The sequence below is a fragment of the Panicum hallii genome, chromosome 3, assembly GCF_002211085.1.
Source record: "Panicum hallii strain FIL2 chromosome 3, PHallii_v3.1, whole genome shotgun sequence".
Taxonomy (NCBI): domain Eukaryota; kingdom Viridiplantae; phylum Streptophyta; class Magnoliopsida; order Poales; family Poaceae; genus Panicum; species Panicum hallii.
The window spans coordinates 64,286,422-64,297,812 of NC_038044.1; the positions used below are offsets into that span (position 1 = coordinate 64,286,422).

General features: G+C 53.0%; 4 protein-coding genes across 5 annotated transcripts; 3 read left to right on the top strand and 1 right to left on the bottom strand.

Annotated features, from left to right (window-relative positions):
* Positions 1-961: 961 nt before the first annotated feature.
* On the bottom strand, positions 962-3,066 carry LOC112885661 (putative B3 domain-containing protein Os04g0346900). The gene is made up of 3 exons (XM_025951228.1): positions 2,896-3,066; positions 1,291-1,749; positions 962-1,204 (listed from the first exon to the last, which is right to left on the bottom strand). Exons 1-3 carry the CDS (start codon positions 3,064-3,066, stop codon positions 962-964), a joined length of 873 nt encoding a protein of 290 aa, XP_025807013.1.
* Positions 3,067-4,835: 1,769 nt separating this feature from the next.
* LOC112887993 (cation/H(+) antiporter 28) lies at positions 4,836-7,434 on the top strand. Its single transcript, XM_025954304.1, has 2 exons — positions 4,836-4,979; positions 5,086-7,434. The coding sequence occupies exons 1-2, from the start codon at positions 4,836-4,838 to the stop codon at positions 7,432-7,434; spliced, it is 2,493 nt and encodes an 830-aa protein (XP_025810089.1).
* An 804-nt stretch (positions 7,435-8,238) lies between these two features.
* LOC112886320 (protein yippee-like) lies at positions 8,239-9,596 on the top strand. Of its 2 annotated transcripts, XR_003227371.1 has the most exons (3): positions 8,239-8,672; positions 8,850-9,261; positions 9,388-9,596. XR_003227371.1 is itself a non-coding variant. In XM_025952187.1 (2 exons), the coding sequence occupies exons 1-2, from the start codon at positions 8,568-8,570 to the stop codon at positions 9,204-9,206; spliced, it is 462 nt and encodes a 153-aa protein (XP_025807972.1). In that variant the 5' UTR covers positions 8,241-8,567; the 3' UTR covers positions 9,207-9,344. The 2 variants fall into 2 exon arrangements, 1 of the variants encoding a protein (XP_025807972.1); XM_025952187.1 differs by lacking the exon at positions 9,388-9,596 and having other exon boundaries at positions 8,241-8,672; positions 8,850-9,344.
* A 554-nt stretch (positions 9,597-10,150) lies between these two features.
* LOC112883867 lies at positions 10,151-10,960 on the top strand. Its single transcript, XM_025949124.1, has 2 exons — positions 10,151-10,510; positions 10,669-10,960. The coding sequence occupies exons 1-2, from the start codon at positions 10,151-10,153 to the stop codon at positions 10,825-10,827; spliced, it is 519 nt and encodes a 172-aa protein (XP_025804909.1). The 3' UTR covers positions 10,828-10,960.
* The last annotated feature ends 431 nt before the right edge of the window (positions 10,961-11,391 follow it).

Below are 11,391 nucleotides of genomic sequence, written 5' to 3' on the forward strand. Positions count from 1 at the left end.
ACGATCTTCTCAGGATCAAAACGTAGTCCCCAGTCCGTAGTCCCCCGTATTGGAAAAATTCATTTTATAACTACTCGTGTACGTGTGTTTTATGACGTAGGATGTATTTGACCCAACGAGAGCATGTACGTGAAGTATGTGATCATATTAGAACATCTATGATGGTATATTCGTTAGGTATGGTGTGCACGTGGACATGCTAATTTTTATATACTGAGGTATAATTATAAATAGGGGTGCTTTTGAATTTTTTGGTATATATCCTTTTAAAATATCTTAGAATTAGTATATGAACATACTTAAAGTGATAAATAAGTATGCGGACATACGTACGGTGGTATACCGATGATGAGAGTAGCTAGGATGGGGTGTGTGTGTATATATCAAAATCTATCTTACTACTACTACATTTGGCTTGGCACAATATAATACTGCCATGCATATCCCAAGATGCAATGCATGCAAGCACTTCCTTTGGCTGCTCCAGCATCATGACCGTCTTCCCATTGCTACCTTATTATGCGTATGCTGTGCCGCTGTGGTGCCTTTCAAGATCAAGACCACCTTCTGCTGCGTTGCCCGCAGGCGACAAGGATTTGGAGGGATGGGCAGCTGTGCCCGATCTTTCCTCCTTGAGAGACATCTGGGATCTGCCAACCTTCCCTGATGAAGTCCGGAACATCTGGAAGGCACGGAACGCGATGACCTTCAGCTCCCTGCTTACGCCTGTCAACGGTTCTACTCGTGCGGTCTCGCTCGGCGCTGATATCCTGCTCTGGTTGCATCGGTCTCAATCGACGGATGGCAGAGCCTTCTTGTTCTCATGGAGCTCAACTGATCTTGATGTAACGTAGTCTCGTGCTACACCACTCTCTCTTCTCCTACACTGCTGTAAATCCAAATATGTACAAATAAAGACTATTAACAGGTTGGCGTTGGCCCGGCCCAATGGCCCATCAGGTCAGGTCATCTTGATGACGCGGACATGGAGGGCTCCACATTCAAGTGGCACGAAGGCGCCGTCGGAGAGGCCCACCCCGTTGCCCTGCGCAAACTCCGTCCAGCCGGCGCCCATCATGCCGCTCTTGGCCGACACCTTCACGCTCACCGGCCAGCGCCGCCGCTGCTCGTCACCGCCTGCTACCAGCTCCACGTCGCGCGACGACGTCCAGCCCACGCGATCGCAGAAGCTCTTGCTCAGGTCCTGCACGAAATGCAGTTATTCATCTATCTGGGACTAGGAGTACAGTAGTAATTCATGAGGGCCGGGATTACACGACGACGACGTACCAAGAAGCGCAGCTGGTACGGCCTCTCGATGCGCCGGCAGAGCGTGCCATCGTCGCCGGAACCGGTGGTGGCTGTGCTGCCTGGCGACCGCTTCCTCCTCCTCTTGACCCCGGTGGCCTCTGGCCGCCGTCGGCAGTTGCCGGACTCCTTGTCGCCCGTGGTCTCTGCCATGCGCTGTTCATCATCATCTTCATCACGGGATCCATCGCCGCTGAGGCAGCCGGAGGCGTCGAATAGGTCGACGGCGAAGTCCAAGCCGCCGCGGTGCTCGAAGACCAGCAGCTGCCCGGCGGAGATGCCGTTGGCCGAGACGAAGCCGAGCCAGCCGCGGCCCGTGAAGGACACCCGGTGGTCGCCGTCGCGGTGGAGGTCCACGTCCCACGACCTCCCTGTGGGATCCCGCAGCTTGCCGGCGGTGGCGCGCCAGGGACGACCCGCCGTGAACTTGGGCGGGATGGACTGCATGCGATTGGTTGGATTGATTTCATGAATAATCTGATTTGCAGATAGAATTTAAAGAAACGCGAGAGGAGGTTGCAGTTGCAGATAGATCGATCTCGATCTAGTAGTAGGCTGCACGTACGTACCAAGCTGAGCTCGAAGAAGCCAGGCAGCAAGACTTTGAAGAACTTGTGACGGCCGCCGCCGCCTGCTCTGTTCGTTGCCATAGCCAAACGAGGCGATATGATGGCAGCGCGCCGGCCTTCTTGAACGGGGAAGATTATATTATTGCTGCTTAATTTCCTTTAGAAAAAAAACAACCACTCCTTAATTCCGGGCCTTAACTTCGATCTGCTTCGATCCGTTGCATGCACTGCTCCCCTTCTAAATTGTTCAATTCCTTTCTTCTCATGGATTTATTTATGATGAGAAAGAGGAATTGATGGATGTCTATGGAATCGGAGAGCAATCGTGGTGGACGATAGCTGTAACAGTTGGGCGGCGCCCAGCGGAGCAGCCAGGAATGAGTTTACCTAAGTATAGATTCCGTCCATTTAGATGAAGTGCATTAGATGGTGACAATTCAGCGGCTTTTGAGGCTAATCTATCAACTTGTACGTACAAGGACCCAATTTTAAGTTCCAAATTGTTGATTCATCTACACTTGTAGCTAGGCTATCTCTCCCCATCACTAACTAGATCTGTTAAGGGTGGCCTGCATTTATTTGGGCATAAGGTCGCTAACATCATAAGCAGAAAACATGAGATAAACAATAAGCAAAAATTAAAGGATATCCCTATATTATACCACACAACGATTTTTTTATATATCTTTGAAAGGAACATATATACATCATCATCGTTTTTCTAGAAAAAAAATATATACCACCACATGCAGATTATTTTCTACTAGCATCATCAGTCTTGTATATATAGAAAGAAAACTGCGACACCATATATATATCTAACCTGAACTTCGGTATGTAGGGAACTAATAATAGGCAGTGTACGTTTCAATAGTAGGTAGATAGATAGATCATCGATCTCTGACTGAGCTCTGCTAAGCTCATTTGTTTCTTAGGAGGAGGAGGAAGAAGAAGAAGAAGCAGCAGCAAATGCATAGTAAGGCGTAGCGCACAGCAAAAGAGGTGTCTTCCTGCGCACACCGAGTCCTGGTGCCTCGCTCATGTCCACTTGATCCATTCCATCTGGAAGGCTCCAGTCGAACGAGTGCAAGAGTTGCGCCAGAGTGAGCTCCATGCTGGCCAGGCCATAGTTGTACCCAGGGCTCATCACCTTAGGGTTTGTCATGAGCTCCGACATGGCCCACTCCATGGCAGAGGCGGACGTTCCGGTTCCACCAGCAAACATAAATATATCCTAGATAATAATATAAATGATCGATGGAATTAATCTTTATTGACAAAAAGTAAAAAATAAATGACTTTAGTACAAGTCATCTATTATTAGTACAAGTTTATTAAGGAGGGATATCATCATGGCACCAAAAGCTAATCTACTTGGTAATTTGCCATTGGCATGGTGTCTAATTGTTGTTCCAGATATATAATATAATTAAGCTGCTGCATGCCTTATACCATGCATGCATGTTTCGGTGTAACTAGCTAGCAGCTATAGGTAGATTGGAGGAGCACTTGGTGACAAACTGCCGGCGGCCAGCATAGCTCCATGTGTTGTGTATAAACATAGTAATTAAGTAACTAACAGATTAATCCAAACAAATACTAGGGCTGCTGTGCTATACTACTGTTCAAGTCAAACTGATTAATTAATACACATGCATGCATCATACACGGCATTTCAGGGTCATCATACATCCTCCCAAAGCTAATATGTGTGGTGGCGGGACGACCGAGAAATTGACCTAGTGCCGCTGCATCATATCGAGTGATCATCAACACGTCATCATGCTCTAAGAGCACCTCCTTTTCTAACAAACTACCACTGTAGAGAAAAAGACGTGCATCGGCAGTTCCCCAATACCTCTTTCCAATAGTTATTAACATGCTCCAATATTTCACCTCAATTTCCCTCAAATCAAATAAATATAGTGGAGATCGAGTTCATGCTCTCCCAATGCAGTAGTTGTATTATTGGAACAAGATTATTGAGAAACTGTAACATTATCTCTACTAATAATCTATAAAAGTGGTATTAAGATATCCTAATAACATCTTATTGAAAAGTATTTATTAGGGGACTCCTGGAGATGCTCTTATTAGACTCCATCTACGTACTCACAATTAACAGTCAACACGGTATATATATGCTTAGGCCACTGTCCTGAGTTTTCTAAACCATTATCCATTTTATTAGATGATATACATCCCAGCTTCTATATCCAAGGTTGCTTTTTGCTGTTCATTATTGCAATAGTTGCGCCCTGCAGGGAAAAAAAAAGATACTATGGCATGATCCATAAAGCAAAGTCATCAAGGCATTGAAAGTGTTCACAGAAGAGTACAAGAATTAGACCCAAGGCTTTTCAAAAATTCATCCAATCTTCTGTACACGGTTCATTTGGATTGCATGACTTTCTTTCGAATTGGGGAGGATTTGGATTCGTGCATCATTTTCCCCTACATGAACATGCATGTGCTAAGTTCTCAACGATGAAATCCTATGCATTTCAACTCAAAACCCAATATCCTCTTTTGTTTGAGCTTTTTTAAAATATTATGGTTTGATGCACGCAGCTAATTTTAGTAACATCTACCTGTATGTACTGAAGCTGCTGAATGCAAAGAACGTAGTAGCTAATTTTAGCAGAAAGAGTATAGAGTGCGAAGTAACTAGGTTGAGATCGATGATGAGGGAAAGAGAAGAAACACTCGGCCCGCGCAAAATGCTCTCTGCCTCTGGCGTTACCACCCAGCTCCACCCCTGCTCCATCCATCCTAGCTTGTTCATCGCGCGAAAGCAATTGAATTGGACTCATTTTTTCTTTTTACTCTGATCGAAATCGATCGATCGATGATCCTAGCTAGATTCCTAGCTAGTTATTGTTAAGGGATTAGTCGTACGTGGGACGATAGATAGATCTTCGTCAACCGGCCTGCAAGAAGGGGGCGGCCGCGCCGGCCATGGATTGCACGATGACCAGCAGCATCCTGTCGGCCAACTACAACACCATCCTGTTCGAGTTCGGCGTCATCCTCGTCACCAGCAAGATCCTCCACGCGCTGCTCCGCAACGTCTACCAGCCGCGCGTCTTCTCCGATCTCCTAGTGCGTCGCGTCGGCCGTCTTCATTCTCTCCTGCGATGCGATTGCATCCATTGCATCCATGGTGATCTCATCTGATGTAGATACGACATACATATGCATATGGCAGCTGGGCATCGTTCTCGCCCAGTTCCGGGTGCTCTCCCTCACCAACGCCATCAACCTGGTCTTCGGCAAGATCGGTGGCTTCGTGTTCGCGCCCTACCTCTTCGCGCTGGGCGTGGAGATGGACCCCGGCACGCTCCTCGACGCCCCCACCGCCGACGCCGTCGTCGCCTACGCCGGCATCCTCTCCAGCTCCGTCCTCGTCACGCTCTTCCACATGCCGCTCATGAAGGCCACCTCCGGCGTCGTCCACGAGCACTCCCTGCGCTCCTTCCTCGGCCTCGCCGCCGTGCTCGCCAACACCGCCTCGCCCGTCCTCACCCGCCTCACCACCGACCTCAAGATCGCCAAAACCGCCGTAGGCCGCCTCGCCGTCGGCGCCGGCCTCGCCTCCGACATGGTCACCACCATGCTCATCGCCGTCGGCAGCATGATCTGGCGCGACGCCGGGGGCGACGGCCGCGACTCCCCCATTGTGCAGCCGGTGCTCACGGCCGCCGTCCTGGTCGTGGTCATCGTGTCGGCGTTCGTGTCCAGGGCCATGGCCGAGTGGGTGGGCGGGCGCAACCCGGAGGGCCGGCGCATGCGCGGCTTCGACCTCTCGCTCGTGGCGCTGGCGGCGGCGGCGCTCTGCTGGCTCAGCTCGGCGCTGCGGCTGGACGTGAACATGGCGGCGTTCCTGGTGGGGCTGGCGTTCCCGAGCGAGGGCAGGGTGTCGCGGCTGCTGGTGAGCAAGATCAACTTTGTGCTCAGCTCCTTCGTGCTGCCGCTCTACGTCAGCCACGTCTGCCTCTCGCTCCGGCAGACGACGGACGACATCGAGGTCACCGGGCTGGGCCGCACCGAGGGCTTCCGGGCCTTCGTCATGGAGCTGCCCTTCCCCTGGTGGAAGGTCTTCTTCGTCACCGTGATGGGCACGCTGGGGAAGCTGACGGGGTGCGCGGCGGCGGGGCTGCTCCGGGGTCTGGGGTGGCTGGAGGCGCTGGCGCTGGGCATGCTGCTCAACGTCAAGGGCTACTTCCACATCTACTGCGCGCAGGCGGCGTTCGACGCCGGCATCATCACGGACAAGTCGTTCATGGCCATCATCTTCATGGTGGCGCTCAACGTGGCGGTGACGCCCATGGTCGGCATGGGCATCGCGTCCTGGGCCCGCCGGAGCGTGCAGTGGCGGCTCATGGGTCTGCAGCACCACGATCCCTCCACGGAGCTCCGCCTCGTCGTCGGGCTGCACGGCCCGCAGGACGTGCCGACGCTGTCCTACCTGATGGAGGCGCTGCGGTGGGGCGGCGGCGGCGGCGAGCTCGCCGCCTACGCCGTGGACATGGTGCAGCTGACGGACCAGACGGCGGCGGCCATCGTCAAGGGCGGGGGCTTCGACGGCGTGACGGTGGTGGACGAGGAGGTGTCGGAGATGCGCAAGCTCATCGGCGAGGCGCTGGACGCGTACCAGGCGGAGTGCGGCGAGGGCGTGAAGGTGCGTCGTCTGCTGGCGCTGTCGTCGTTCCCGGACATGCACAGCGACATCTGCATCTGCGCCGAGGACGCCATGGCGGCGCTGGTGCTGCTCCCCTTCCACAAGGCGCAGCGGCTGGACGGGAGCATGGACGCGGGCCACTTCGGGTTCCGGCTGGTGAACCAGAAGGTGCTCCAGCTGGCGCCGTGCTCGGTGGGCGTGGTCGTGGACCGGGGCCTCGGGAAGCACGCGACCCGGGAGGGTCAGGCGGCCATGCGGGAGGGGCAGGGGCAGGCGGTGGTGGTGGTGTTCATCGGCGGCGCGGACGACCGCGAAGCCCTGACGCTGGCGGCGCTCATGTCGAAGCACCCGGGGGTGCGGCTGACGGCGCTGCGCGTGGTGCAGAACGCGACGGCGCAGGCGCGCGCCAAGGCGCGGACGAGCCTGTTCGAGACGAAGGCGAGCCGGCGCGGCGGCGTGGGTGCGGCGGCGGCGGCGTCGTCGTCTGCGCTGGGGCAGGAGGAGGCGCAGATGCAGGTGGACGACAAGTTCTTCGCGGAGTTCTACCGGAAGCACGTGGCGGGGGCCATCGGCAAGCAGGGCGGCGGCGGCGGGATGGGGTACCTGGAGAAGCACGTGGCGGACGGGGCGGAGCTGGTGGCGGTGCTGCGCGGCCTGCAGTCGGAGTACCGGCTGTTCGTGGTGGGGCGCGGGCGCGACCGGAGCTCGGTGCTGACGGAGGGGCTGGACGAGTGGGCGGAGTGCCTGGAGCTGGGCCCCGTCGGCGACATCCTGGCGTCGTCGGACTTCTCGGCCACCGCCTCCGTACTCATCGTGCAGCAGTACGACGCCAAGAAGCACTACAAGGTCATCGACGAGGAATTCATGCCATTGTAGAACTAACGGAGCTACTAGTAATTAAGTAGATCGACGTACGTGCCAATGTACTCTATGTAGATGGATGGATGGAGGATGTAATTTGCCAGGACAGGAGACGTCATACACTATATATACTGTATGTATGTATGTATGTATGTATGTAGTTGAAATGTATTTTCTTTCTTTTAATCTGGAAATACAAATACACAACTGTGAATCTAGCTCCTTTATTTTCTTTCGGTGGAACTGCGAATCTGGTGCCCCTTTATTTTTTTAAAAAAATGATAAATCTGGTATCAGTAGAACGCTCCATTGTTGTCACTTGCCCGTCACATTAACCATTCCAATCGGCGCGAAAGAGTGCATGGTCTCATTAGCACCTTAGATTCTGTGCTCAACTACTCCTGGGAGTAAATTTTCTAAAACTTAATAGCTTGCGTTTTCAGCGGTAGGTGACGTTTCCATCGACAGCGAGGCACTTGCGGTGATTTCGTCAATCTTAATAATTTGCCAGCTCAATCTTGCAAGATGCTTACAGACGTACATGTATTTATATGGATTAGTGTGCGTACGTTGCGAGACATCTGAGTTACAATGTGTATTTAAAAAAATTTCCAACCGGCGGCGGCGGTCTTCCGCTTCGCCGGTGGCTAGGCTGCCTCGCCGCCGCCGCGCCCACACCAATCCATCCATCATTCCAAAGAGTCCAGCAGTTTTTTTTTGTTTTTTTAGAAGGAACAGCAGTTGGTTTAGTTAGGCCGCCGAGCGGAGTATTTGTTGTTGGGCCGGACGGCCTTGTTTCGGGCCGGGCGGGTTTGGTGGTAACGTCGGGAGGGGAGGAGAGAGAGTCTCAGAGTCAGAGAGGGGAAAGAAACTGTCTGAGTTCGTTGCTTGTGTTGCTTGCACTCTCTTTCCTCCACCCGGGCGGTTTTCCTCCTTTTCCCCGATCCCCTTCCCTTCCCTCCCTCTCCCTCTTCCTCTTCACCATTCCACCCATCTCGTCTGCTGGATCGAGCGATCAATCGGTTGCCCGGCGCCAGTCCTCGTCCATCTCGTCTTCGGCTCGATTGCAGCCAGCCAGAGCCAGGTGGTGCGCCGTGCCGAGCGACCAGGTCGGATTGGCATCCAGCTCGATCTCCCCAAATCGATCCATGGGGCGGCTGCTGCTGGTGAGCCTGCCAGCGACGGGCGCCGTCATCTACCGCTGCAAGCACTGCGATACGCCCCTCGCCTACGGCACCGACATCATATCCAAGGTTGCTAATTTGCTTTCTTCTTCTTGATTGCATTGAGACTTTCTTTCAGAATATCCTCGTCTTTGCTTCTCCTTTCTTGGATCGACCGATAGATGTTTCGTTTGATTCGATCCGATCTCATATATATAATATTATCTTTGTTGATTGATGATTGCCTTGTCAAAAAAAAAAAAACAGATGTTCCGCTGCAAGAACGGCAAAGCGTACCTGTTCGGCAAGATGGTGAACGTGAACGTCGGTGAGAAGGACGACCGGATGATGACGACGGGGATGCACACCGTGTGCGACATCTTCTGCGTCGCCTGCGGATCCATCCTGGGCTGGAAGTACCTGGCCGCCGTCGAAAAGGCCCAGCGCTACAAGGAAGGCAAGTTCATCCTCGACAGGGGCGTGGTGGTGGCGGCAAGTCCTGGTGGTGGAGCTGGTGCTGGTGCTGCCCATGGGATGTGGCCGGACCACCAGCAGCAGACGAGCGGCGACGATGACGGCGACGACCAGGACAGCGATGAAGAATCTTCTGACCACCAGGATTAATTGATCGATCGATTCAATCATTGATTCCTGAGCATGCATCCATCCATCCATGCTTGTAAATACCATCTTTCTTCTTCTTTTTTGTTTCCATCATCGCTGGCCAACTTGGCAAATGAAATGGAATGCATTTCTAGCTGATGCTGCTGTTGGTGGAAGTGACGACTCTGTTGTTTGCTTTCAGATTGTGACTCTGCTGTTGACATGTCAAACTGGGCAATGCAAGCTCTGTTTCTGTTGGTTCAATTCAGCACCGCTCTGCTGGGCTACCACTGACTGCATCTCTTCTTCGTCAGAGCAACACGCGCGCGCACACACCACTTGTTCCAGTCTCCACTCTCACTTGTCCTCACATTGTCTGAATGAACTGAACAAAACAAGCAGGATTCGTCACAATGTCTGTGGCCAATAAACTCTGAATGCATTCGAATGCGTGCGTTAGGTTGGGCTCAGCCAGGAGCAGGACGAAGCATTGCATGCATGCCAACCCGCTTTCGATCGGGTATCGTCCTTGATGCTTGTCGAAGCTTCCCGGCCCCGGGGGACACGTGTCGCGCGCTATTTGGCTTCTGGTCCGCCTGCCCACGTTGGGCCGAGCGACGGCCGCAAGGGTGGGCGGCTGACACGTATGCATATATGAGCACCGAGGTAGCCGCCCGCCGGCATGCTAGATCGGCGGCGAGCGCATGCAGCACGGCTCCATTGCCATGCGCCACGCGTCCGCCACGTCACGGACACGTGTCTTGGTGATCCGGTCCTCGAGCACCCACATATATATATATATATATATATATATATATATATATATATATATATATCGCGGCATGAACGCATGCAGGTCGATGCATGCCCATCAACATCAAGCAAATTATTGCATTCAATTCAATCGACCGCCTAGCTTGCTTCATTGTTCGATCGACCGATCAGCAGCAGGAGAGGAGGAGGACATGGCGGCTTCGGTTGCGCGGCATCACCTTGAGCAGCAGCCGACGGGGGCGACGAGCATGATGGCGCGGGTGGAGCGGCTGGACCTGGTGCTGGGCTACCTGGAGGAGATGATGCAGCAGCAGCACCGCCGCACCAGCCGTAGCACCACCACCGCCACTTCCTCGCCCTCCACCCCTGCAGCTACCGGCGGCGGGCTCATGATGATGAGTGATGACTCGTCGGCCGCCAGCACGCCGCGGGGGAGCAAGAGCTGGCGCCGCGCGTCCTGGTGCCGCCCGGCCAAGGAGGCGCTGGAGGAGGCGCAGGCCAAGGGCACCCTCGTCGACCGCATCGCCTTCCTGGAGGACCGCGTGCTCAAGGTACACACATGCAGTACTTACTACTATATTATCGTTCACCTGGCCGTAACTCGTTCTAGGCATCTCATTATTACGTCTAGTTAATTACCAATTAATTACTAGCATCTAGTAATCAATTGACCTGCTGTGCTGCGTGTATATGCATGGTGGCCTGGCAGATGGAGGAGGACATGGACATCATCACGCCGGAGAAGATGATGACGATGAGCGGCTGTGGCCACGACGCCACCAGCAGGGATCATCGCAGCAGCAAGAAGAAGGGGCTCAAGAGCTTTGTCAAGTCCTGCGTCAGAGGCAAACTCAAGACCAAGGACTAGCCGCCACCTACATGCTATATATATATATAGTAGTAGTAGCAGACTAGTCGTATAGTATGTGTATATGTGTGCCTGCCTATATATATATATATACATTTATATAGCATGTAGTTGTCTTCTTTTTCTCCCTTGAGAAACAGCGCAGTGCAGGGACGGGCCCGGCTCACTTTTTTCTTTTTTTGGTGTGTGCACATATTTATTCTTTTCATGCATTATGAAAGATAAATCTATAAAGTCCATCCTAGCTAGCTAGTAGGTAGCTGCCGTTTTCTTCAACCTGCCCCTCCCCGACTCAATCTTGCACGTGTAGCCAAATTAAACCCACACTAGCGAGCTACTTGCGTGGCTAACCTCCCGCTCTGGGCCTCGCTGTCTCATTTTTTTTTTGAACTCTGACAGCCTTCTCGATTAGGGTTTCTGGGGTTAAAAGCGAAACTTTTCGGTCGCCACCGAAACGAGTGAACTTCGAAAATTGTGGCACTTGTTCGACCGGTCAGCGAATTATTTTTAAATAAACCTTTTTTGAGGGAAAACGGGGCGAGAGGATCCCCACCAAACATATTT

Excerpts from the sequence above, each read along its gene's own strand:
- LOC112885661 (XM_025951228.1), bottom strand. The coding sequence starts at position 3,066 with ATGGAGTGGGCCATGTCGGAGCTCATGACAAACCCTAAGGTGATGAGC. Across the intron at positions 1,750-2,895 it reads GCGAGGCACCAGGACTCGGT|TCCATCCCGCCCAAGTTCAC; the intron begins GTGCGCAGGAAG and ends AATCGCATGCAG. Across the intron at positions 1,205-1,290 it reads CGTACCAGCTGCGCTTCTTG|GACCTGAGCAAGAGCTTCTG; the intron begins GTACGTCGTCGT and ends CATTTCGTGCAG.
- LOC112887993 (XM_025954304.1), top strand. The coding sequence starts at position 4,836 with ATGGATTGCACGATGACCAGCAGCATCCTGTCGGCCAACTACAACACC. Across the intron at positions 4,980-5,085 it reads GCGTCTTCTCCGATCTCCTA|CTGGGCATCGTTCTCGCCCA; the intron begins GTGCGTCGCGTC and ends TGCATATGGCAG.
- LOC112886320 (XM_025952187.1), top strand. The coding sequence starts at position 8,568 with ATGGGGCGGCTGCTGCTGGTGAGCCTGCCAGCGACGGGCGCCGTCATC. Across the intron at positions 8,673-8,849 it reads GCACCGACATCATATCCAAG|ATGTTCCGCTGCAAGAACGG; the intron begins GTTGCTAATTTG and ends AAAAAAAAACAG.
- LOC112883867 (XM_025949124.1), top strand. The coding sequence starts at position 10,151 with ATGGCGGCTTCGGTTGCGCGGCATCACCTTGAGCAGCAGCCGACGGGG. Across the intron at positions 10,511-10,668 it reads TGGAGGACCGCGTGCTCAAG|ATGGAGGAGGACATGGACAT; the intron begins GTACACACATGC and ends GTGGCCTGGCAG.